Source organism: Ornithodoros turicata, chromosome 2 (genome assembly GCF_037126465.1).
Source record: "Ornithodoros turicata isolate Travis chromosome 2, ASM3712646v1, whole genome shotgun sequence".
Classification (NCBI taxonomy): domain Eukaryota; kingdom Metazoa; phylum Arthropoda; class Arachnida; order Ixodida; family Argasidae; genus Ornithodoros; species Ornithodoros turicata.
In genome coordinates, this window is record NC_088202.1 from 15,758,356 (window position 1) to 15,785,159 (window position 26,804).

The 26,804-nt window shown below is 44.0% G+C and overlaps 2 protein-coding genes across 3 annotated transcripts; both read right to left on the minus strand.

Moving 5' to 3' along the window:
- Positions 1-10,266: 10,266 nt before the first annotated feature.
- LOC135383151 (uncharacterized) lies at positions 10,267-15,869 on the minus strand. 2 transcript variants are annotated; one of them, XM_064612750.1, is made up of 5 exons: positions 15,591-15,869; positions 15,156-15,489; positions 14,943-15,100; positions 14,400-14,717; positions 10,267-13,334 (listed from the first exon to the last, which is right to left on the minus strand). In XM_064612750.1, exons 1-5 carry the CDS (start codon positions 15,619-15,621, stop codon positions 13,294-13,296), a joined length of 882 nt encoding a protein of 293 aa, XP_064468820.1. In that variant the 5' UTR covers positions 15,622-15,869; the 3' UTR covers positions 10,267-13,293. The 2 variants fall into 2 exon arrangements, with proteins under 2 accessions (XP_064468820.1, XP_064468819.1); XM_064612749.1 differs by lacking the exon at positions 10,267-13,334 and having other exon boundaries at positions 14,276-14,717.
- A 27-nt stretch (positions 15,870-15,896) lies between these two features.
- On the minus strand, positions 15,897-16,451 carry LOC135384340 (uncharacterized). The gene is made up of 3 exons (XM_064613545.1): positions 16,268-16,451; positions 16,084-16,180; positions 15,897-16,023 (listed from the first exon to the last, which is right to left on the minus strand). The coding sequence occupies exons 1-3, from the start codon at positions 16,449-16,451 to the stop codon at positions 15,897-15,899; spliced, it is 408 nt and encodes a 135-aa protein (XP_064469615.1).
- Between the last annotated feature and the right edge of the window lie 10,353 nt (positions 16,452-26,804).

Sequence of the window (26,804 nt, forward strand, 5' to 3'; positions counted from 1 at the left end):
AAGAGAGTCTAAACTATTATCAGAAAGACAATGCATATGCAAACTGGTCACATATAAAATTATATTATTATGTACCATGTGTAATAAAAAAACAATGAGGGAATGTCATGGCAAAAATGCCGGCACCCATTATACAGAGTGCCCACCGGAACTATAGAAGTAATTTTTAAAACAAAAAAAATCACATTTTCACAGTTTTAACCAATGGCAATGTACTCTACGCATAAAGGCCCACCTAATGATGGCTCAGGCAAGCTTCTGTGACGATGCATGAATTAAGTTTCATTAATTCACTTTTTAATTATCAATGGTACAAGATTGACCCAATGAGAACATCAGATCCCTTGGGGTCACTGGTACCGTTACCGTTTTCAGAACAAAAAATTGAGGCGGTTATAGCGCGAGGAAAAGGCCTGGAAATAAGGTGCACTGCTGGTCATTCTCCGACGTTCAAGTAAAAGCATTCCCGTTTTCATTTCCTGTGCATGCGGAGGTGGGAAATAACTGTCTATCTCCCCAGCCACAGTGTTTTCCCTCCCCCGCATACAGAGGAACGGAAAACGGAAGCGCTTCTACTTAGGAGTCGAAAATCGACCACTAGATCGCCTTATTTCCGGGCGCTTTCCTCACGCTATAAGTGTCTCGATTTTTGTTCTGAAAACAGCAATGTTACTAGTGACTCCAAGGGATTCAATATTTTCATTGGGTCAACCTTCTATTGTTGATAATTAAAAAGTTCATGAATGCATCGATACCGAAGATTGCTTATGGCCTGTTAAAGTGGTCATTTAGGCGTAGAGTACATCGCTATTGGTTAAAAACTATGACTTTTTTTTCGATTTTAAAAACTGCCTCTATAGTTACGATGGACACACTGTATATCACTTGCCATTGGATGGTGGAGAAGTGTGGGACGAGTCATGTGACGCCGGGGCATCATTTTGGTCTGTAACAAAATGCTCTTTCATACATTTTAATGAGAATAATAGACTTGCAACATGAACAATTGCATAGCAGGAGCATAAATGGAAGTGTGCTAAAAGTACATGCCTCGTGTCACTGTCCATGTACCTGCACATGAGGTCGTACCAGTCAAACCATATTGTGGTCCTGTTGGGGAGTCTGTGGTGGTGAAAATCTGGTTAGTATAATTAGCAGCAGTGCATGTTGAACATTGATAATTATCGCAACCAAGTGCAGGCCCCGTGCCTGCAAGAGATTTAGATAACTGCATGAATGAATAAGACGAAGGGGAGGGATCATAGTTTCGAATGTTCCACATATTTATTTTAGTGTACAGTTATACAATGTACTAAGAGCTTCCTATGACACCTGTGCCATATGTTTCAGACCTGTGTGAAAAACAAAATTTCCGTTGCTAATAGTTTATGAATATTTCATCTGCACCACAAGTCGAATTCCAATTATTTCTTCAGACGGTGAATTGAGTTTAAATAATCAGAAAAGGCCCAATTCGAATAATTTCCTACCATCCGGTGTAACATTTTCTAGTGGAATGCTCATTCGACGATTTTCTGCTCCAAATTAGTGGGCCTTTTCACCCGGCATAACATATTGTGAGCCTCTAAGTTGTGTGTGGTACACTGCATTAGTAGGATGAACTGCAGTGAAAGTTAGCCAACACGGACCATGCAGCCTCCGTTGTGTGCATTTCATCATTTCTATGTTCACTTTGTGAATTTCCTGTATTTTTTTTTATAGAAACTGCACATAAGTATTTCTATCCGTTTCTGGACGTAACTGTGAAAGTTGGGAGTACATTTAATGGATAGAGGAGAGCCCAGGGTAGTTCTGACCATGTGCTCAGAGAAGTTGCAGCCTTTCAGGATAGCCACAGCTGCTTCGCGGTGCTAACACGCAATTTAAAAAAAAACGTTTAGTGATAGTATTACAAACAATGTAAAGCGGGCTTCACCTAACACTCGAGCGTAACGATGTGAAGCCGACATACAGAATGAAGCCGTACACACACACACAAAAAAAAAAAGAACAATGGCACTAACGTGCAGTGGGCTTCACTTAACTCGTGGAAATAATGAGGCGAAGCCGCCCTGCAGAATGTCTGTAATACATACCTTCATGTGTGGTACCAGAGCCCGTCATCTGCAGTAGAATAGTAGATGGTGATGTGTGTTCTGAAACAAGGATACAAATGTAACTTTTAAGCACAGGTACAGAATACAACAATGATACGTTACTAATAATGTTTTGCTGGTGATTGTTTTCAAGTATATACGCATATTTGAAATGAAGAACAAGGGCGCTCTTCCAATGGAGAACAAGGAAGGAAACAAGACCACAATCCCTGTGTTATGGGTCTTGTTGTCAATAAAACCAAAGGAATTAATTGCATTTTTTGCATATGTAATTAAGAGCATCTATGTACGTTACTGACATTGAACTTAATTTTACCTGGGTACTGTATATTATAATGGCTGTTTTCCTACATGAAAGCAAGATACAGTTGTAAAGGCGGAAAACAACCAGACATCTTTTGACAGAAAACCTCTTAATATGTTTTTGGAAGCCCTGTCGGTGCCATTGCTGACCTTCGGCACTTTGGGCAATAATAATTTGGGAAGCAAACGAGCTGGAAATATAGACCCATACCGAGACTTTGTTGTGTCTGTCCCATTTTTCATGTGGTCCACGTCTCGGGGGTCTCTTCTTTATGGATCTTGTCTCCCTGATCTCATGTTTTTGTTTATCATCTATTGTAGTCACCAACTTGCTTCCTTCCTAGCCAGCCTTTTAGTAAGACCAGTTCCAAGGCAACACAACAGCCTAGGTCCAAGCTGCTGCAAGCTCTCAATCTTAGGCTTTGCATTAACCATATGTATGTGCAACTTGTGACCCCCACATAATGTCGTACCTTCTGTTTGCTGAACAAATGAAATCATTGGGAACGGACGGTACTTCCAGCACAATTTGGCTCTGAAGAACCCCTTGGCTGTCTTGTGGAACATATGCAGTACGCTTTGCAGCAGGTGCTGAGTGGAAGAAGCATTACCAACAGGCCAATTGTTGCATGATTGTCTCACCTGTCTGCTGATCATGCTGATAGTCTTCTTCATTGCTACCACTCTGTAGAACAGGATAGTCTTCTTGCAGTCAGTTGAGTTGAGTTGAGTAATAACATTCTCTAATAGTCGAACCTCATGCGTTGGGTTGTTCAGTGAATTGAATATTTTGCCTTTTCCCGATCTGATTCGTGAAAGATGTACTTTGCTTGTCTTTTCTATTGTAACGACAAATGTGCGCTACAATAGCTCTATATTTAAAAAAAATGCAACAGAAGCAATCGAAGTGTTGCTTTACAAGATTACATTTTGTATAGGCCAAAGAATACATACGGTACCCGTTTGACGTTGTGCTTTGGTACGAGACTGTGGAATGCCTTACTGTTTGATGTGAAGACTAGTCATTGTTTCGCCGCGAAGTTGAGACAGCATATACTTGAAACATCAAAATACTTGAAAATTGTGTAGTATTTTAGTTGCCGCATCAACGTTGATGTTTTTAATTGTGTGTCGATGATGTTTTACACTGTGTGTCCCAGGAGTCTCCACTAGCATGCGCAATTGACCCTGTACCACAGTATTGCTTTGGCTGCAATGCCTTGTGTTTTTGAAGTAAATAAATAATAATAATAATAATAATGTCACTTCACCCATGAATTCCTTCATGAGCTACGCGTGTTAGCACACCAAGTCACATTACACATCTGAAAAAATACCTGACGAAATCGGCAGAAGAAACATATGATTTTTAGAGCTTGCAGTGATTATCCTTTTTTATGCAGCACATCCGCAACACCGCACGAACCATACGGCTCCGTCGTTACTCCATTTTCTCAGATAGCCTCGTTCACACGGGTAGCCGAACGGCCGACCCGCTGAAGCGTTGTTTTCCTAGTATTCACACGCGTAGTTATTTACGCCTATAACTTAACTAAATTAATGAATAATTGAGAGATACATGCTGAATACAACACAGAATTGCATAAAGACTCGTTATTCTGGAGTGTGACTCTCTTAAACACTCATTTTCTCAAGCGAAACCATGCTTAACACGGGACTGCGTAGGCCCAATGTGATTTATTTTGACAGCGTGATTTTCAAAGGGATGGATTTTGAAGGGTGGATTTCTAAGCGTGGATTTCAAAAGTTTTATTATTAAGAGTGGGTAACAGGGTACACCCCCTTTACAGGACGTTGTAACTTCGTTTAACGTTAACGTTTGTTTTTCTTGTTTGTTTCCCGTAAGTAAGTTACCGTTATAAAAGGCACTGCTCAAAGTTACTGCGTCCTTGTTCTAACCGCACATTCAACATGAAGAGCTTCGGGTCAGTGTTCGTTACGTTATTTTGTCTGTTTCTGCGTGAACTGCGGATCGTGTTCAGAATTATGAAGAAAGCACAAGATTGGAGTAACGGAACTTCATCAAGGTATTCGTACCGTATGTTCAGTACAAAGTTTCCGTTGTTACGTTGATCGCAGCGTTTGTCTGTTTCCTCAACGCGATTTAACAGCTCAACAAAGTGTGTTGCGTGTGTGTGTTACATCCCTCTTTGTTTAATTCTTTCTCACCCTCGTGTTGTACTTCCTCATGTGCCTCTGACTTACCACAGTCACGTCGCTGAGTCAGATATCGGTAAGGAATAGGAAGATTCTCGGTGTACTGGTATAGGGACTTGCAACAACGTGAGGACTGTAAAGAGTAGATATCGTTGAGACTACATGGCATTGGCCACCGCTGAAGTATCTGTATTGTGATGTCCCCGTGGTCCTGCCTCTACTGTAGTGCAAGATTTGCAAATTCAATAATGAGTATTTTGTAGTTCAATTGTTTCTTCCTTTCATATGTTGCGCACGTAAAGTGATCACTCGTTTTTCAGCACTAGATACATCAAGATGAGTTACATATGTTTTAGCTGCATGTTGCAATAGCTGTAACCATAGCTGTAGTTTGTGCTCTGCACTGGTGAGAGCTATTTTTGAATATCGTTTGCTATGTGGCGTCTGTGAAGAGGCAGACGTCTTAGAGGCAGCCATGCCTCCCAAACTGTAACCTTTACGTCTGTGTGGCTGTTAGAAGACAGTAACCTCTATTTATAGGTGATGTGTGTAACGTTTATGGAGGGTATCGCCCATGGGTTACAAGGTAACTTCTGAAATAGAGGGTAAAAATTTTGAAATTTTTACTCTTTACTAGACAGTACTAGATTTAGAGTGTGTGTGTTTGTGAATCACGTGTTGTAAATACCAGACAGTGATCGGAAGGTGCACACACCGGATCACCTGAATCCGGGAAAAGAAACATGGGTTGACCCAGAAACCGGTTATTGCTGCTGCCTGGACGATTCGACTAACAAGAATACCTCCGATTCAGACACTCCACCTCCGGTAGCGAAATGATTGACTTGGAAGCGCTTTTGTCGGTCGCGTAAGTGTTTTGGGACGGAAACTTATAACCAAACTCCATTGATAGCTTCATGGGGCAAAGCTATCAAGGGACCGTGGTATAACTCACCAGAATTCACGAATCCCCTGCAGTTGTACACCCTTCATGTGTCAATGCGAGGAGTGTGTCACCATGTGGTGTCTGCGCTGACCAGGCGACGTGACACAGCCGCCCATGAATAAATCTTTGGTGTAATTCGTGACGCATTCCTACACCGTTTCAGCCACTTGGGAACACTAGAAAGTTCAGGTAAACGGATTCCTGAAGGTATGATAACGCACCATATACTAAACGAAACAGTAAAAAAAGCTCTTTCATTTCATATGACTTTCGTCATATTCGGAAATCGTGGCACCACGTAAGAATTTGACAAAGTTGCGCTACGAACGTCCTCGAAAGCGTTTTCGCGATTTCTTTATTTTTTCCCGAAATGTTTTCGGGCTTTGCCGCAGAATTTATTAAGAAACCTTTGCCACCCATTCTGCCAGTGAAAAATATTAGTTTCAGAAGCGAGCAGCCGTTCGGAGGATGGAGCTCACCAAATTTGGAAAACCTGGAACTGCGCAAATCGCGCTCACTTAATTGAGGCCTCGCAGACCGAGAACGAAATATCACAGAGACCTGCGACCAGCCTTATTCTGCCTCTTTTTGGATTAGGGATAATGTTTATTTTTTCCTGAAGAAAATAAAAATGTCAACGGCGCCCCTTGGTCGATTATAAGTGAAACTACCCTGCTATGAATGCAGCAGTGACAGTGTTCAGCGCTGACCGTGTGAACCAGCCGATAAAAATAAGTGGCTGCGCCTTTCATTATGCGAAGGCGATAAATGAACAGCAGGACGAGCTTGCTTGAGGTCCGTCTGCTGGACAATGAAGAAGTACGAGAGTGGTTCAGCGTGGTAAGGCACCTGCCCTTCCTCCCCGAACATTTCCGTCTCCAGTTCACCCAGGATTTCATTTCCAATCCACCTCAGCAAGTATCACCTCTTCAGAGCGCTCTGCTGCAGCACTTCATATCCTACTTTCGCAATTTTGGCTGACATCCGTTCCCTTCCGTGACGTACACGCTTAAAAATGAACTTCACCGCATAGCACGCTCCTAGCCAACCATCATCTCGAATGATATCGCTGTCTGCACTGATTTGTTGAAAACTTGGGGCGTGCGCCTTTTTTGTGACACTTATGCTGTTCATAATTGTCACCAAAAAGGTGTACGCCCCACGTTTTCAACAAATCATCGCAGACAACGATATCATTCGGGATGATGGTTGACTGGGAGCGTGCTATACGGTGAAGTTCATTTTCAAGAGTGTATGGGACCACTTTGGCAACTCCGGGGTACGCACCACGAATGTGGTTGAGGATTGGCACATGACCATGTCCATGGCCAACTCCCAAACTAGCGCCTGGGTCTCGCGGAACTGCATGTATTTCTCCAGAAGGTGCAGCACGCCGCAAAGTACAGCCTGCGGTTTGTGCTGTGGTACCCTGCAGTGCTCAAGCCACAAGCGCCACGAATCCGCGAGAGGAACGCCCGACATGCCAAAGAGCTGGAAGTAATTCGCCGCTATTTTTTGTATGTTCCCGTTAATATGAAGACGTCGTAACGTACCTAAAAAGCGTAATAGACGTTGGGATTTTGCCGTGTACATAATGCTAGAGTCCGCGAATGAAGCGCTGTTTTTAACTGATGTACCTTCTAAAATATAGTGTGGGCTTTGCTATTATCAATTATGGCCGCGCAGCTCAAAGAACTGTGATCTTTTGCTGTTAAGTCGCTTCTATACCTTCTGGAACGGTACCGTTGCGCAACTGTATAGCGAGAGCACCACACAGATAGGATCATTAAAGAGACGTTCATGCTTAATTCATTTACTTATATATTTTATTTTTGATATCTGCCACATGTTGCAGCCACACGTTGTGGACGTGAGGCTGGCAGGTCAAGTTAGCGCTTGAGCAGAACTCCCGTCGTGACGGGCCACCTTAAGCTTGTAAAAGCTTTATCGCGTGTGTTTCTTTTTTCTATTTTTTTCGAGACTGTCTGCGGTTAGCCTGTAGCGGTTCACGTTTCAAGTTCGTTCTGGAAAGAATGAGGAGGAAATGAAAGCCACAATTTGATAAAGTTTTCGCATCGAATTGTGGTGCAGACCAGCGAGACCGGGAGACAAGAAAGGATGGGCGGAACTAATACAATTGGCCAGATACCGAAACGTATTACTGATGGATATTCATGCACTGTGCATTATGGAAGGATCCACATCGCCACTGACCAGCAGTCGCCTGCGAGTTGTTGTCGTCTTGAACATAGGCAGGTCACCGGTTCACTCTTGCTATTCCTAAGCCGGGCTTTTTGTTCCCGTCCATTTTCTTACCTCCCGTCCATTTTCTTACCTCCCATCGCCCCCATGGCGACCCAGATTTTTTTGGTCATACGTCCATCGTCTCCTTACATCCATCGTGTCATTACATCCATCATGCCGCTACGTCCAACGCGTCGTTACATCCACACCGTGCCATTATGGACGCCCATCGATGGATGTAACGATGTAACAGATTTGATGTAACAGCTCGTTGGATGTAATGACCCCGTACCCTTTATTAGGTAGGGTCAGCCTCAAACTCCCGCTTGTTTTCGAAATAGGACAATACGTATTGACACTCTTGTTCGGCCACATATTATAATATGCGTCTTTCGTTTGACCACATACGGTAAATTTATTGCCGTCGCCATGATCATTGGACACCTTTTGGAAGCCGTCTATTCTCACCGCTGCAAAACAGCGCGAGAGCAAACGATTTCTTCATCCAAGAAGGGTCTGTCGCCCTATCGTCGTAGGAGGTGTCGCTGTTGCCAACGCAAAACGCCATACGCTGGCGCTGTTTTTATCCACTTAATTCGTTCACATAATAACCGTGACGATCCTGGAATAGCGAATTCACAGTATTGCGTTTTGAGTAATGAGGAATCGATTGGTACGCTTTTTAGGTGGGCCAGGGTGTACGAGACCATCCCTTAAATGTGCCTGAGGCAAAATGATAGCTGCTCCTGTATGTTTACATCGGCAGTCTTGTTATTAATCATCGTTTTAAACACTGCATCTCAAGTATTTCGTTCCGCACTTCCGAGGGAAATCCGCTTATACCCTCATTTGTTGAGCCATGTCCCTAGACCTCGCACGTCTGCTTCGCCACTCGCTTCGCGTGACCACCTTCGACGGCTACATCAAATGCACATCCGCACGAGACGTTTCTCCAGCGTTCTATCCAGTGCCCTGCCGCGGCGTTTGGCGTGCGGCAGCCAGAGCGGCGTCGAACAATAGAAACGCGACACGCCTCTCCAAGTCCAAGGCAAATAGGTACGCCTAAAGCCTATATTCCGCACTGTAGCGTTTCAATAAGTCCGTACGTCAGCGTTTCTGGGCGACGGGCGCATGGGTTTCCAATTCATGTCCGCAACTTTTGCGACGATACTGATTTCTGACATATAGAAAAAATCCAGAGACTGGCGGTTCGTTTTATATATAAGTACCAAAGGAAATAATCAGTAACAGCATTGTTAAATAGGGCTGAGTTACAATCGCTTGCAGAAAGACGGAAGGCAGCTAGGTTAAAACTTTTATATCAGATTTATTTTGGCTTTACCAAGATGCCTAAAGATAGGTAATTCCAAACAGTTGGGAGGAGAAGTCTACCTACAGGACATAAATTTTGCATTAGACCTTACGCAGCGTGCACAAATACTTTTAAGAACTCGTGTTTTGTAAAGATCATACAGGAATGGAACAACCTGTCCCCTAGTGTCTTTCCCAATCCACCAAGTATAGAAAGTTTCTGTAACAACATTTCCCGTTTATAATAGTATGCCCCATCCAGGTATTCATTTATATTTTCCATACCTTTGCAGTTGCTTAGGTGCAGCAGGTGCTATGCCCACGCGCTGTCTGTGCCTTCTGTTTGCCTATTCTGTGCTTTTATTTATAGTGAAGTTCATGTATATTGTATGTATTTCCCAGTCCTGTAACGGCCCTCCATAGGGCTCACAGTATAGATAAATAAATAAATAAATAAATAAATAAATACTTTACGGGAAACGGCTTACAGCCGACAGTTAGAGCAGAGGCTTAGGTGTCGGGCGATGAAACAGGCGGAGATGACGCGCGCAAGTTGCCAATAGGTTGTGTCGGTTTGACAGACGAGGAGGAAAGTTGAGAGGAGGAAGCACTTCCGGGTCGAAGTTTCAGCGTCTCTCCGTGTCGTATACGTGAAATCCCTGGCCAACGATCATCAATTACGAGGTATTCTGTTAGAATGTGGCAAAATCAGTCGTATTTTGTGAGCATGGACACATGTATAGCGACACATTTTGAAGGAAATAAACTTTAAGCGATGTTCAGCGGCGAAGTTTAAATTGCATGCGTGCATCTCGTTCGCTCTGCATGCATATGTCACCGGACGGAAAATGTTGAGACTTTTGCCGAGATTTTATGAAACCAGATGGGGCGATTGCTCATTTTAGAGTGATGGTCAGACACTGCAGTATGTTTCGCTAGCATGTTGCGAAATATTGAAGTACAGGGCAGAAACTGCGCAGGAAATGAACGTCAAACAAGGTCTGCAAAGAGCAGCTTACATTTTATTTCCCTAGCAAGTTTGTAGTAAATACAACGCGTCAGTTCGATGTTGGAACAATATTTTAACATCTGGAAGGCGTTATCGAAACACATGCTCTTTGCATTTACTGCCCTGACAGCTGATCAAGGGCACACGGTTCCCTTTATACTGTCTTTCAAATCAACGCTTCAGTCCCTATCTACGTCAGGAAATATTGGTCAAAATATATATAATATAATTTTTAACTTTTCTACTCTTCAGTGAGCCAATGCAGAGAGGTAATCCCCGTTGCCTGCTCAGGTAAGACCACTGTATATCATTCCTGTCGCATTTCTCTATGTGCTAGCTAGTTTGTAACTCTACTACAGTGACTCTACTGCGGCACGCTAAGCACCTTGTATTGATAAATCTTACAGTGGGATCCATCTGGATGACATCCGTGCACTTCAGTACACTGCAGACAAATGCATGTGGCCCCTCTTGACAGAAGCAGATATCAAATCATACTTCCTGCAGGAACTGGGGGTTGACAGCCAGCCTATCGAGGCTTTTAAAGCCCTTGAGGGCGACAACTATGTTATGTCAGGTACGTCCAGGGGCTTTGTGTGCAGCAGGTTTTCCAAAAACAAGACATTGCAATTTTAAAGGTTAAGTCGGTAAATGTTACTGTAACAAATTTTGTAACAAAACCTTTCTCTGATGTTATTGCGCCAAAAAACATCAAACATCATCAAAACCCCTTTTTGCACAGGCAAAGTGCACAGCGTGCTGAGTGCGGGTCCAGCAGTTGGCACTGTTGTTCTGCAAGGTGAAGTGAGCCCCTCACAAAGATCCGAGAAGCCGTACACCTGCTGGGTAGCAGCAACAGCATATGGCAAGATACATGACGCATACTGCACATGTATGGCAGGGTAAGTGTAATGTTTCAGCGGAGATAACTGGATGACACTTGTTTTGCATGTGAAATTTTACTAATAAGAAACCTTCAGTTATGGTAGCTGCCATCTGCTTGACAGTAAAAATGTGGCACGTAGAAGCTGCACAATCTTGTGGTCCAACAGACCAGGCCTGCCAGTGGGTTGTGCCCTGCCTCAAGAAGGTATTTTGCACTTTATTACATATAGAAGGAGGACGAAGATGGGGCACAAACGCGTGGAGAGGAGAATAAAGTGGCATTCTCTGAAAATGTTCTAGGACTGGAACGGCCATCTACCGCTTTTGTCTCTGGTCTTGGCTAGGCACACTACATTACATATAGAACAGTAATTGTAATAGCATTCTGATTTCATAGCGATGATGCGTTAGTTAGCAACATAATCAGAAGTTGTTCTTGGAATTGTAGCAATCATCTGCAAATGGTTAGAGCCTGAAGTTTTGCAGTTTAACCAGATTCTCTCCCGATTTAACACTGCGAATTCAGGATGACTATTTTAGGGTAAAACCTGATTACTAACAGAAAAATAGCCCTTTGCTAAACCATATGCAGGTAATGAAAGGATGGTTGAGAAGCAAGTGAGCTGGTGATACTAATACATAATGATAACCCAAAGTACAGCTAGTAGCGAAACTCCCATTGGTCCTAGCGTCTTCAGAATGGCACCATGATAGAGACAGTCAGTGCCATCCATCTGGACTACTACAATTGCCAGAGATTACATGAACAGTATGAATAATAAGCAATACATAATTAGATAATTAGTCATGGTGCATTTACATTTGCGCACTTCGTTTGCGTTGTATTCTGAACAGCTGTTACAGGCATTCAAAAGCCGTTGGTTCACTAACCGAACCATACTAATCACTCAGGCTAACCATACTACGTGAGAACAGAGAATAAATGACGCATAGTAATTCAAAATGCTTAATTATCACAGGTGTTGACAACTCCAAACAGAAGGGTATCATGACCACCATACAAAAATTATGAAGGTTCACTTGAGGTCCATTTCTCACATAGAGCTATAAATGTACACATAGTGATTAGTAGTTTGCACATTTTCAATGAGTGGCTATAATGGGTGTGTTGCAAAAACATGACATTGTTGATGCACAGCTGATTCCTATTAGCACTCCCGCTATCATCATGGCTGGTCTTGCCATGATGGAAACTTTTTTATATAGGACTGACAACAAGGACACATTGCATTAGCTTTTCACATGTGTTAGCTTTGGTGGACAGCTTGGAGATGTGAACCTTGTTCCCAGTTTAATCCGAAAAGTATACTAGCTCCACATTACGATGCACAGATACAGAGATGCATGGATAAACAAGCCCAATGTGACACGTGCAGGGTTACAGGATACCGAAGCGTGCTCAGGCAGTTGATGATTTCGGATACGTGTACTACAGATAGCTTTTCGAAATCATGAATAAACTATTAGTGCACACAAAAACTTTTTGTTTACGATAGTATCTACCAACACCCAGGATCGCTCTAGCCTCATGACTATAGCTGTGCCAATAGGTCTGATTTAGTTGTCCTTCTTTTGTGTTCCTAGTCTCCATGTTTAGGTTATCTCGTAGGATATCATCATGTATGTATAGGTTGTGCTACCTGTTCTATAATGTGTACAAAACTAGCCTACAGCACTAATGGTTTTTGAGGGTGCAGTAAAATTTGCTTCAGATTCTAGAGTCCGGTTGCCTCGTGAAACTGGCATGCTGAAAGGGTTCCTACCTATTTGCATAAATTTATTGCACATACTTAATTACCCGATTTGTACCCAAAATTGGGGGAAAATATTTTCTCTAAACCTTCAGGCTCTAAAAATGTTCTTGTTGCTGTAACACACATGTACAGTCTGTTGCTGCATGTGATACACTCACGTTTCATGATTGTATTTCCCTTCAGGTTCAACCTGTGCCAGCTGAGGAGTTGTTGTTTGTCCATAAGAGGACAGAAGTAAGGCAAAGAAAACGTCCACTGCAAGCTGCACAACAGACTGAACCAGCAGTTGATGCGTTCCTGGCAGAGCTGAAGAGAGTAAGCTTTGCACAATATGACTTCACTTGGAACATGCAGAGCTGAACTGTCCAAATTCATCACTGACACCGAATATTCCTTTACAGATTGCACCAGATGCACAGTACTTCACGTTAGTGGAGATGAACGAAATGCCAGAAGCTGCCTCTGACAGTAGTGATGACATATCCGACAGTGATGGTCTTCCAGAGGAGCCACAGAAGATTGTCATTAACTTGGAGACTCCTCTGTGCTCACTGACTCAGCGAACCCTGCGAAAGAAAGGGCACTGTAATGAGAACATAACTGAACTATGTGAAAGTGTTGTGCACCACTTGTGTGTGAGTGAAGACGATGTCATTGAGATAGAACAGGCAACACGTGCGCAGCACGAATGCGTAGAATGGAAAAACCATCGTAAGGGGCGCATCACTGCCTCTCTGTTCAAGGACGTGTGTCTGTCAAAGATGGTGAACTGCTCCTCACTGCTGAGAAAAATCCTGGAACCGCGACCATTAACTACGCCGGCAGTACTGTATGGCCGGAAAAATGAGCCAATTGCGAAAGTGGCGTTACTGAATGCCCTTCGCCAGAGGCATCTCAATGCCCGCCTGAAGGAATGTGGGTTGATGGTGCACCCTAAGTACCCCTTCTTGGGCTGTACACCGGACGGAATTTTTTAGTGTGACTGCCACCCTCCATCACTGGTGGAGGTGAAATGCCTGTACTCTTTGCAGGACGTGAATCCTTGCGACCTCCTTTCTGCGGGCAGTCAAAGAAGGATTTTTGCCTTGATAAAGACGGAAACCTAAAGACTGCACATAGGTACTATTACCAGGTACAAGCACAAATCCACCTCAACCTGCAGAACATCAACAAGTGCTACTTTTACGTCCACGTAAATGGTGGAGGACATTTGGTGTTGATCGAAAAGGACGATAACTTTTTGAACCGAAACATGGCTAAGTTGCGTACATTTTATACACAGAAGGTCCTCCCACAAATGCTCCTAAATAGCAGTTAATTCCTACACACAAATCTGTGCACATTGTATATATTTTCAGTTATCCCCACAATTTCCTTTGGAGTGTCGTAATGAAGAATTGCTTTTATTTTTTCCCATGCTGCTGTCATTGTCTTTGATATTGTAAATAGCATCTGTACATAGTACCCTATTTGTTTTTGTTTTTTTTTTTTTTCATTGTAAGTGCTTAATCCCATTATTTTTGGTCAACACTGTCTTCTCTCACATCATTGCGTGTTTCATAAATATTTTCCAAGTCTGAACAGATATCTCTTGTTTGTTCTGTAGAGTAGCTGATTGGCGTATAACATACCTTTCTTTGCAATCGGTAGTGCTACATTTGTCAGTCCTGACACCACAACAAGTATGTCATCATACATTGGGCAGAGTTGGTATGGAACAGTCCCCGTCAAGATACGCCACTTCTTCAGGTACCCAATAGCCCGCTCCACAATGATCCGTGTTGAGGATATTCTCCGTGATTTGGTAGTTTCAAGGGCACTCAACTGTTGCTTGTTTTTGGTGAATGTGGGCGTAATCAGCTCCACATTTCTCAGGGCAAATTCGTCATGCAGAAGGAATCCTCGGTCTGCCAGGACCTGGTCCTTTTCATTGAGAAGATCGAGGAACCCTGCAAATATAGCAATACAATATGCTTGGTCTCTGTACTCCTAGTATGAATGCATTTGAATCATTCCATACTTAAGGTGGCCTTCAACAGTGCATTCAAGCTATAGTATATCTTTAAAAGCAATGACATTGTGTTCTTCAAATTTATTGCAGTGCCTCTTTCAGGGCTTACTAATTATCGATTAGGTAGAGCAGACAGCAGCAAGAAAACAAGATTTATACATACCACTCTTCCGGGTGATGGACTTATCCGATATACGACCTCCATATGCCTTTGAAATAAATGCAACTGATCCCGCATTGTTGACACACACGAGGTACTTCAGTGTCGACGTCTGCTTATAGTTGCTCCACACAACTTGTTGAGTATCCAGATTGTGTGGCCTGCAGGACAGACTGAATGTATGCTACATTCCAAATTGCAGTAGAGAGTCCTTACCGTGATACCTTCACTTCTGTGCAGTCGATAATGCAGCGCAGACGTGGGAACTTCCTTCTTTCTGTCTTTGTTAGCCAACTCTGTGCAACACTTGGACTGGGAAATTTCACTAGATGGCTGCATAGAATTGCCAGTGGCTTGATCCAGATCTTGAATGTAGAGCTGACAGTGTGTCGGTGGACGTTAAACCTGTATGCTAAGTCCTGGTACGGTAGTGCTAGTCTCAACTTCATAAGTACCATGAGAAGCTGAGCTGAATGTGGGATTTTCTGTGCCTGTGGTAGGCACACCACAATAGCTGCCAGCAAGGCTAAGAATCTTGCCTTGGAAATGCCTGCAAGCAATGTTTTTTGTATCAATGATCCGGCAGATGCCAGAGTAACGAGTTGACGGTGGCACAACAAGGAAGGGAACAATGAAGGGAGGTTTACATACCAGTATAAAATATCAGCTGCTTCTCTGGCATCAAGTTGACATTGTTCTGTGATGCCAGCTGTTCAGACAGTTTCTTGTTGGAGATGGTAAGTTCTTCTACCCTTTGTGTAAGAATGTTGACCTTCTTGTGCAGAATGTTGCAGGAGGTGCATAGCGCTCCACATGGAGCAGTTTGCACTTCTGCGTCCACAACGTGGTTTGTCGTCAGATCTGACAGCGTCGTATCTGTAGTGTATCAAAAGCGTGATGGAATAGCGCACACCACACCATACAGTGAAAGTATTGACTAGTTACTGAAGAAAAAAACTAACCAACGTCCATGTCCACTTCGGTTCCATCCTCTGCGGGAACTTGTTGTTCCAAAGCGGTTGGTTCAGGGGCGGCCGCCGCAGCGGTGCTACGTTTTTCGGCAACACGGCATCGGCGTTTGTGGCTGTCATATTCATACCATTAAGACACCATCTAGCACATCACCTCAACAAGGCAAACTTACCTCTCAATCGCCTTGTCGCATTTCTCGCTCAGCTTCTGGCTGGGGCGGAAAATGCTCGGTACGTAGTCCACGTTTGCTGGGTCGTCGCTGCTAGATCCTAATGTGTAAGTCGTATCACGTACAACATATATGCTGTCCACAATGCCTAGTCATGCACAGGTAGACCTTGAAGCATGCCAATTACCGCTGATGAAGAGCTCGCTACATAGCCGGCTGTTGAGCGATGGCATCCAAAACTTGCCGTCCTTGCCCAGTCGGTTGATTGCAATCGCCCATTGCTTCTGTCTTTCTGCGTTCCAGGGAACGCGCAACATACGATGGCCTTTTGTGGTGCTATTTGTGCACTTAAAAGCACAGCATCCACCCATTTCGAAGCGTCCTTTTGCGTCCGCAAAGAATGAATAACAGCTGCCGCATACAATGTGGTGCTAACTGACAGCAGCAGTTTGACCCGGAAGTAGCAGACGACGGAGCGCTGACGTCACTAATCCGCGAAACCGACACAACCTATTAGGGATTCGGATCACGTTAGGTCTATCCGGTCGTGGCAGTTTTCGTGAGCCCCCATAGATGGCGGCATGCGGAATTGCTCATTTCATTTCATTTTTTGTTTAACCACCGTAGCGGCTAGGACCAGCGACAAAAAGCCACTTTATGCTCGAGTGCATCGCGTTCCGCAGAAAAACAGAAAATTATTGCCTATGTTAAAAACGCAACTGTTGTGTGATCTCCCACCGTACAGAACACAAAGAAAAGTGCGCAACCGCCAGGGGCGGCAGAGGGGGCTTTCGCTTTGAGTGTCCCCCAAAACCGTTTTTCATCTGTACATGTTGCCCGAGATAGACCCGCTTTCGGCTGTGCTACCACACCGAGAGAAAACGAGCACCCGAATGGGTACTATCCACACACCTACAGTAGTGCCCGAGCACAGCTCTGTCAACCTTGACGAACCTGTAACAAGACATGTAGCAGGACAGAGAGACAATACTGGATGATAGAAAATCTACGGTAGTCACTGTCCGAGCGGCCCGTGCATTTATTCGAGAGGCACTTCGTAAAGGATGATTACCACAGCGATGGTGCCGGTCGCTACAGAGCTCCTCTAGCCGGGGAAGTGCCAGAGATATGCTGAAGTGGCCTGGTCCAGGGGAGCTTTCTCCGCCGGAGGCGACTGAGGCAGGGAGTGCCGTTGACCGTGGACGTGCACGTAGACGGGGAGTAGTCGACGAACTGAAGCTAAGATGCCCGAACGCAGTCCAGGGATATTATGGTTGGGCTACCAACGAAGTTACTGCCGTTATGTGTTTAGCCTTAAGTTTGCCGTCTGACTATATATGGGGTATTCGACGACTATCCCCTCAAGTACGTCTGTAGTCGCCGCAATCCTCTGTGTTGCATGATAAAGGTCAGTAGGTCAGTGGTAGGTCAGTTCGACGTAGAGGACTGTTTCGACAAGACAGGCCCATGAAACCATCGATATCCCATGGACGTCCTTGCATGATCCCGACGTCCTCGCCCGGGAGCTGAATTATGAAGACGTACACTGGACATCCCGAAAAATGTCCCTGTGTGAGCCGCGAAGGATGAAAGGAAACGACGTTTCTAGGACGAAAAACTTGCATCCTAATGCGACGAAACAATTCATTCCGAAAGCAAACAAGAAATAAATAAAATAAAAGTGTCTTTGTGGTGCGCTCGTACTTTAAAGTTGAGAGTTCAAAACTGCGGTTATTACACAATTTGTGTATATTCAAGGTATTGGTCGCAGCATTCGAATTATGTGACTCAGTCCCACGACGAGAGTGTTTTGAAACCTTCGAGCGCGTAAAGAAGCAGCAAATCTTCGATACTCCTATAAATAACACACTGGTCATCTGGCAACACTGCCGGCGGACCCCATAGCCCCAGGTGTGTCATACACCTGGAAAAGACAGCGCCTACAAGTTCAACTGAAAATGAAAATGGGGGCGTATTGTACACCCCAAGGGTAAAGAAGAATAACTTTAAACCGGAACAAAGCCTGGCTAAGAATTTTTTTAGCATGTCCGCACAGTTCGCTGTTTTTGCTGGACTCTAGCTCCAAAGAGGCCCACCAGGGGTGCACCAACAATCCATCCATCCATCCATCCCGCGGCAAGGCGCATCATCACTGAGAGCACGCTGTGAGGAACATTCGTTGCTTTCGTGTTCTGCAGCTGTCAGCCCGCGTCTGTTTTCAGTTCTCGCTTTCCGTTTCCAAGTTTCCTGTGCCAACTCAGTGGGTTCAATTCGTGCACTGGTGTCATGAGCTTTTGTTCATGCCCAAAGCAAGAGACGAAAGGTACGCTTATCGCAGAACGCTGCGGAACTCCGACCTGAGTGTCACTGAGACTGTCACTTGATTTTGATCCCTCACGTCCTTCTAGGTCCTCCACTGGATGTGGATGAAAAGAAAGGATTTACCATCCATTTTCTGAAGTATATGAAGGTGTGAAAATGGCAAAGTCACGTTACTGGCGAAAAGGTGACGGCTCAAGCGATTACGGTAAAATCCCGTACGATGATGCTCGATGCTTATCATGACCAGAATTCAGGGACACCTCCTTTGATGCAGGTTCTGCCTGATAGCAGAAGAACATGTAGGAAAGCCAACTTGAAAGAAAAGTATGAGATGAGGAACAAGGAAGATGGAAAGAGGCGTGGGGGCAGACGAGGAAGGGAACATCAGATATCGCGCGCGGAGCCTGGGTATCAGTGCAGCAATTGCCTAACGCAGAATGAAAACGTGATAATCAGTTCCGATAACTTTTGCCAATTCTTTCTTTGCTGTACTGCTGCTCATAATTCTGGGCTGCTACTCGTAGCGTGTGGAACGGGATGACCGGCACTCGTAAGGCTGGTCAGTATAAATTTTTGTTCTCTTTGTGGGAAATGGGGACGCCGTCGACGATGAGAAATGTGCGTCCTGGACTCGACTTCTAAGGGGCCTGTGTATGTGTGACAGAGTCGGAAGAAAACCTCAGAAATTACCCTACATTATGATGAAAAAAAATACTCCATAGGCTACTAAGACGAATTCAGTAACTGCATTTTACTTTGTTACTTGTACCTCGTTACTCCGTTATCACTGTATCATACACTTCAGTTTGTTCTCGGCCTTATCATGAGGACCTTTCAATGCTTAATTCCAAATTTTGCGTGTCACAGTCTCTTCCCGACACCATCAAGAAGGCTTGTCGGCTACCAACGCCCTCCCCTAAAAAAATGAAAATAAACAAACAAACAAGCGAAGAGTGCTTATTTTCAGAACATCTATATAGGTGGCAGCAGAGTCACGTTCGACACAAAAAGTGATTGGTAGGCCAACAGCTCCTAGATAGCGTCGGGCTGCACGCTTACGTCACCTATGGAGGCCTTTCCTATACTTTGCGATCTGCTTCGAGCTTTCTTCTCGTTCGCTCTTTCATTTATTTCATAGCAGCATCCACAATAGTAACAGCGGGCCTTCCTGTGTGACGTAGGGCGCGGGCCTTCTCCTCATCTTGGAGGTGTTGGGTAAACTCTGCTCAAATAAGTACGAGAAACCGAGAAAAAGGAAGAAAGGTGCAATCGCAAACTGTGGAGATAACATGGTAGGGAGCAACGGACGTCATATCAAAGTTTCCTTTCGCCGCACCAAGAGTAGAGTCGCGCAAGCGTCCGTGATGTTTCCCGCAGATAATCGCCATTCTTCTGGAATTTTTGTGGGCGTCCTACTCGCTTTATTGTGGAATGGGGTGAACATGGTAGAAAATTTTAGCAAACCGTGGCTTGCCTGAACGTGGCTTGCCAGTGGATAAGATCCTGAGTCTTACATAACTGCAAATTGGCACCGACAAGCACGATAACCTTATAAATGGTCTGCTAAAACTGCTTTTATGCGCTTGCTGTTGATAACCTGAAATAAGAGACTTCAACTAGCAAGCAACGACAGTTATCGCAGTCCCATATGAAGACACTTTATAATATGCGAGAAGCGGTAAGAAAAAAAAACGCGGATGCAAGTACAAGTTTTCTCACCCGTCGGAAGCACTGTAATGCTGAATCCGCAGTCTCCGTGGCACGCATGACTTGACATGACAGTTTGATTAAAATGGGAAGCCCTGTGAGTGCGCACGAGAGCACATTGTTAAGGGTGAACAAATACAATTTAAAAAGAGAAACAAGAATTTCGACCCCACGCGGCTTGTTGTTGTATCGATGGCGGTTAAAGCTGATCTGTCTGCTGCTGTTCTGAAATGTTAACACCTTGGCATTCTGCAGAGGGGGTGGGGGTGGATATACGTTTATTTCGGAAAGGTCAGTCTGACTGAAGGTCAGCTTGCTATTCCTAAAACAAAAATATAGCACGAAGATGGAGCAAAACCGAATATAAGATAACGAAGTTGGGTGAAGTGTAGATGACATGAAAGGTCAACTCATAATTTCTTCGTGAGGGGACTTCCTATAACGATGTACAGTCGACCCGCGTTTAGCCGGACTTCTTTTATCCGGATCCTGCGCTATCTGGACAAAAAAGCATGGGACAGATTTTTTCCCATGTTTTCCGGTCATTGTCCAGGAAGGACACTTGGCCCGCACCTAGTCAAGGGAGGTCGAGGACCCTGGTCGTGGCCTCCTTTTTACTGACACAAAGAGGGCGTTGCTATGAAGAATTTTCTGCCTTTCCGACTTTGCATGTTACACAAAAGTAATCCACTGAGCAGTCTGGTCATTTCAGACGAGGACCCCTGCGCTGCAATCACAGATGACGACATCGTCGATGTCGTCGCTTCCGATTGTGTTCAAGAAGAATCTGATGATGAAAGTGGGGATTGGGGGGTTGGGGGGCACCAGCTGTGACGGTAGAAAATCCGCGGGTGGCACTGCGAACAGCGCTAGTATTTTCCGAGCAACAAAACAATATTTCGCAAGTTAATGCCATTCGCAAAGGTTTGCAAGAACTGAACGCGTGTATTAGAATGAAACAGATGACAATGGATAGTTTTCTGTGTATTGGTCAATAAAGGTGTGTCAATGGTGAATGTCCTTTTAGGATCACTCTGGATTTTCGTGTTTCACTTATCCGGTTCCCCAGGAATCCGGACATTTTCACAGGAAACGAGGCCGTCCAGATAAACGCGGGTCGACTGTAGTAGGTTCGGATGCAATGAAAAGTGGTCTACCTTTCACATACTAGTCATGTTATGTCATAGTGCCTAATAAATAGGCCATCCAGGATAAAAATTGTGATGATCTTGCCTTGCCGTAATCTTAAAACTATCTTTATAAAAAAGAAGAAAGGCACGACTTTGGCATTGACTATCAATGTGCTTTAGTTTCACCAGTCTGTTCAAGGCCTTTTACCTACCCTCCACCCCTATTGCACTCGACTTTCAGTACATTGTGCTGCTTGGGCCGCTTCCTTGCGTCCTGGTCGATATCGTCATTTTTCTTTTCTGGCAGAACGTACACACTTATCGAGCAGCAGAATCGGTAATTTTATTTTTGTTATCTCCGTGGTACATTTGTAGTTTTATTGCGTGACAGTTGTCACATCAAATCGCGAACTGCCTTGGAAGGTGCTGAGCAGACCAAAGGAGATAATGACGGAAAGAAGGTCAAAGACGGCATGTTTTATGATAACGTAGACTGAGAAATGACATCACTAATTCCCCTCACGCTTACTTCTGGGGACAAAGCGGGCTGTTCCATGATTTCAGGAACAACCTGATGTCAGTTGAAAAGGGGTGACACCGAGTCAGGGAGAGGAGAAATTGGTCGCAAAACCCGCACAACGCTAAATTATTTTGTATTTTCGCACATTTTTAATACAGCACAAAAAGGCGCTGTCGTGTCGGTTCTTGTGGGGTACACCCTCCAGAGTTTTACTCTACATCGTTCAATCACGCAGTCAACGGATTTTCATTAATTACAAAGATTAATTACGAAAGTTAATTAACGGCTGCGCTAGTTACTGATACACCACCACCATTTAGTAGATCCGTCGGGAATAGATATATTCAACGACTTTGGCGAAAAAAAAAAAAAAAGTCAGTCGCGAATTTAATAAAATTTAGTCGGTCTTACGTCACGTACACTGTATATATGACAACATGCACGCATGTATTTTTAACATATTCATTATTTTGGTACCTAGAACGAGTTAACCCGTAAGGAGATAACGGCCTTGCGCAGTGCTGAGAACGAAAGTTTTGGCGAGTTGGGGAATAAAGCAAGTTTAAGCCAAAAGTTCGAAATTCATGTTAGAGGATTGACAATCATCTACATTATAACAAAAACGCGCGGCACTGTGCAAAACGAAGATTCCTGTAACGGTGAAGTAAGTCAAAACGAACACCATGCAGTATGACATAGATCAGTACGGCATTATTAAGCCAAAACTCTGACGCTCTCGCCCTGCCGTTACTCTCATAACTCCCACTACAAAAAAATAAAAAATAGAAAATACATGAATATAATAATAATAATAATTAAAAAAAAACACTAAGTAGGCCGTGGATCGAACCACGGCCCTCGAAAGCTATAACCAAAATCGTCATCAGTGGGCCAACACCGCCCATTGGTGTCACCTTCTGGAATGAAGATACAGACGCCTCGCAGGCCACACTGAGCTTGTCAACACTTCTTTTGTCGTGGGAACAACATTGGAGCGGCCCACAGTTGCGCACACAGTTGCAAAGCGTAACAGACAACTTCACCTTTCATGTCCGACATGGGCATTTTCTGCAGAAGCCATTGTTTTGGCCAAGTACGAGAAAAATAGCACACCAATGCATTCTGCCACGAAGCCAACACGGCGAAAATAAGTCCCCCAGGAACAAAACTGTGACGTTCTTGCGCTTCCATTCCACTTGTACGGCATCGAAGGGCCTCTCACAACAACACCCATGTGTGGGCATTTCTTTCTAAAGCTCAGGGTCAACAGATATTCTAACAAAACCAGATAGGATGCATTGCTTCAATGGAGGGCAGCGAGTACGCCAGTCAAGCCAACTTTAAGAAGCTGTATCCCACACTTCTGGGAATGCTTTGGGAAGTTATTATCAGTGTGTGCAATATAATTACGTGAACATGCACTGTTATGTTGTCAGATGTTCTTAAAACCGAACGGCAATTGGTGATCAGCAATTGGCGAACGGCAAAAAGTATACTGCTAAAATTTTCTCAAATACGTTAACACAAACGAATTCATCGAACAGCGACATCTTAATAATTAATATGACAAGAGATAACGCTTCAAAATTTGTGTTCCACCCGCGGGTGCATAATGTACCAACCATGCTCCCAAAATTGTATCTAACGCAAGAAATGAGGTCAAAAGCGGTTGCTAAATCGAAATAAGCAGAGAAAAGTTCAACTGACGCGTAAAGGTGACTTCCCTGCTATACAACGCTGCAACGCGGAGAAGCCACTTTGACTGTTTCCGAATTTTGGCATTTGGGCCAAGTTTGCCATGCAAGGGAACCGCAGACGATTGAGTGACTCTGAAACTCTAAATGTTGAATCTAGAGGTACCTTACAACGCATATCCACGGTTATATTACAGTGCAGCATACATTACCAGAGATATTAAGCGATGAAATTGTTTCCTGCGTGAATATCCCCATACCTCCCATGTATTCACGGTCCGAAAAGCGGGATGTCTGGGGAACCAAATGTATTTCATGTATAGCGATATTTTTCGTTTGTATAAGCTTAGAATAGATGTCTGAACGTGTATCCTCGGGAATATTACGGTACCTTGGATAGAACAGCTGCTACAGCACTTTTCTATTGTCTTGGTGGCAAGTTTCACCCAATGGTCGCGAGAGGGCGCAAGGCGTCGCTGTACACGAAAGCTGGGAATGACAGCTCCAATCTTCTGATCTTACCATAAATAAAGGGACTTCCCGAACACGCAGAGCCCGCCGTACAAGGGAAGGTCATGCTGACGGAGAGCACCCTCGTTGGATACAGAAAAACGATTTGCCGTAGGGCCCAAGGGAGGCGAAGCGTCGGAAAGTTCAGTGCTCGCTCTGGGTGTAGGAAAACGGATTGGCAAAGACCCGTTACCGGCGGATGGCTGAGGGCTCATTCAGCGCGAGTTCTGGGTGCGAGTGCGATTTTACGGTAAAACCCCGTACGATGACACTCGGGTTCTTATACAGCTCCAGTAGTGTTATTTTACTATACAGGGTGTCTTAGTTCAGTACCGTGGCCAAATAAATCGCGAACGGGATGGCCAATCGAAATATTTTCTGTCTGATACCAGCTACGGACTGCGCACCGTTTCAATGAGTGGGTGGCGCTCAATATTGAAATAAAAATTCAAATGCGTTTTTTGAAAAACACGACTTCTAAAGCATGGATCCATCGCCATTAAAATGGATACTACCCCTTTTCGGACTTCCAGTGGACACCCTTTAGAGAAATATTAACCACTGAAGCGGGTCATTTCTTCCAGTAATTAATTGGTTTCGGTTTACATATCTTGTCGCGCTTTGTAGTGCTCAAGCAGAAAATGATGCTCTTCGACTGCCTTATCCACCAATGAACTACGCGTTTTTGAGCTTACTTCGCAACGGGGAGTGCTGAAGAAAAACAGACTACGCCAATCCCCACCCCGCTTATCTGACTGAAATGTGCCCTTTCTCTGTTATGATCGCACGGACAAAACACAGTTAATCACATAGCATCTTGATGTCACATGCTTTCCATTTTTTCTTCAGCACTCCTCATTGCGAAGAAAGCTCAAGAACACGCGATTCATTTATGGTTAAGGGAGTGGAAGAACGTCGTTTTGCGCTTCACCGCGACCAGCCGCTACAAAAATTTGTAAACCGAAACCAATGCTACTGGAACAAATGTCCCGCTTCGGTGGAAGGTTTTTCTTAAAAACGTTTCCAGCGAAAGTCCCAATAGGGGTATAGCATTTTTATGCCGACGGCATCCCGCCACAGAAGTCGTGCTTTTTCACGAAACTGGTTTGATTTTTTATTTAAATAATAAGCCACTCTCACGGTGCGCGGCTTGTCCAAAATATCAGGTCCGAAATGACTGCTGTGTATCGATGTGTTCGCTGTCTCCAACGGACGACGGCGTGTTCTACCTCTCGGAAGAAGTACGTGACACCCCGTGTGAAAATTCTTTGGTTGCCACGGCGCTTTGATGCAACACCTCTACCGGCTCGTAACAGGATAATTAACGCCAAAACTATGAGAGACAGAACGAATAGGAGGCATTGTATCTCATTACGGCTGAAGTCTGATTACGACCGATGTCTCAATACGGCCGAAAGTCTCAATACGGCCAATAATCCTTTAATCCCCAAGTGTCTCATTACTGCCAAAGTCTCAATACGTACGAAGGTAGTCTCATTACGGCCGAAGATGTCTCATAACGGCCAAAAGTCAAAATGTGTATTGTAACGTGCATTGACATCCAATGTTGCTGCCAGGTATGGATATACATTCCAGAGGGTATAAGCCATGCAGTGTGCCCTTAGGGCCCTTATCATATATATAAACATATTGTGTGACAATCAGTATCATGTTATCATGCCACATATCATACCACAGCACAATGCAGCATATTGTGTAATGTGTACACCCCAAAGGTAGTGTTGATGTTGCTGTGAAGCAGCAGGCTACTAGGTGGAGTTAGCTGCTTGTGGAGAGCTAGATGAACATCGGCTTTGTTGTGACGTTTTTTGGAGACATCCTACAGTCATTGGCCAAGAAGGAACACCTATCTCAGTCGACGTCAGTTTATTTCCATTCGCTTTACAATGGTACAATTCTTGCTTCTGGAATGAGTAGACCTGCAATAAGCAAAGAGCAACCGTGAATAGGTTAGAATATAAAAAAAACGAAAAAAAACAGGCATTTGACTCTACATGGCTGGTTTTAATGTGCACAAGCAGCATACATGTTGATATGTATCTGTTATTTCATACAAGGCTAACATAAACCTTCATCTAGACAAAAAAAAAAGAAAAAAAGTGACTTCCAGGTAAACACAATGCATAACCATGAGATGAATTTAGTTGCATTAGTTCATTCACTTAATGGAAACATGTGAATATGAAACAGTGATACATTACAATTCATGAAATGATGCATGCATGACTTTCCTTTTCTCGTTTCTTCTCATAAAAGTGGTGCACGAATTAACTCTCGTGCACTACTATACAAAAGTTTTCACTTCACAACAGAACCGTATGATACAATTGGTAATCTTAACAGTTCACCTCTTCAGCCAAGACTCCCTGGGCAGCAACATCCTGTTGTTGTTTTTTTCGGAATCCTTCGCGTACCCACATAACATGACTGAAATGGAAAATAGCTATAAATAACAACGTACTTAAATGACTTCCTCTTGAAATATTTATTGTAATCAGATATGCTTTTGCGCTTAGTACAGTGCAAAAGCCTGCGCAACATTTGCAGATGTTCGCGGTAAGCAATTCGAGGAGATCAAGTATGCTGACTTGTGCTTTTATTTTTGAACAAATATGACGACAAATTTTAATAAATGAAATGTGGCTCACAATGATAAATGCTGCTGTACGGTGCGGCATTATCGGTGTCTTAACTTCGAATGAATTTGTTGTTCCTAAACGCGCAACGAACCACAAACAGTGCAAACCTACAAGCACATACCCACCTACGTCTATTACAGGCACTTCGGCTGTTTTGATTCAGTCAAATTACTCGTATGAG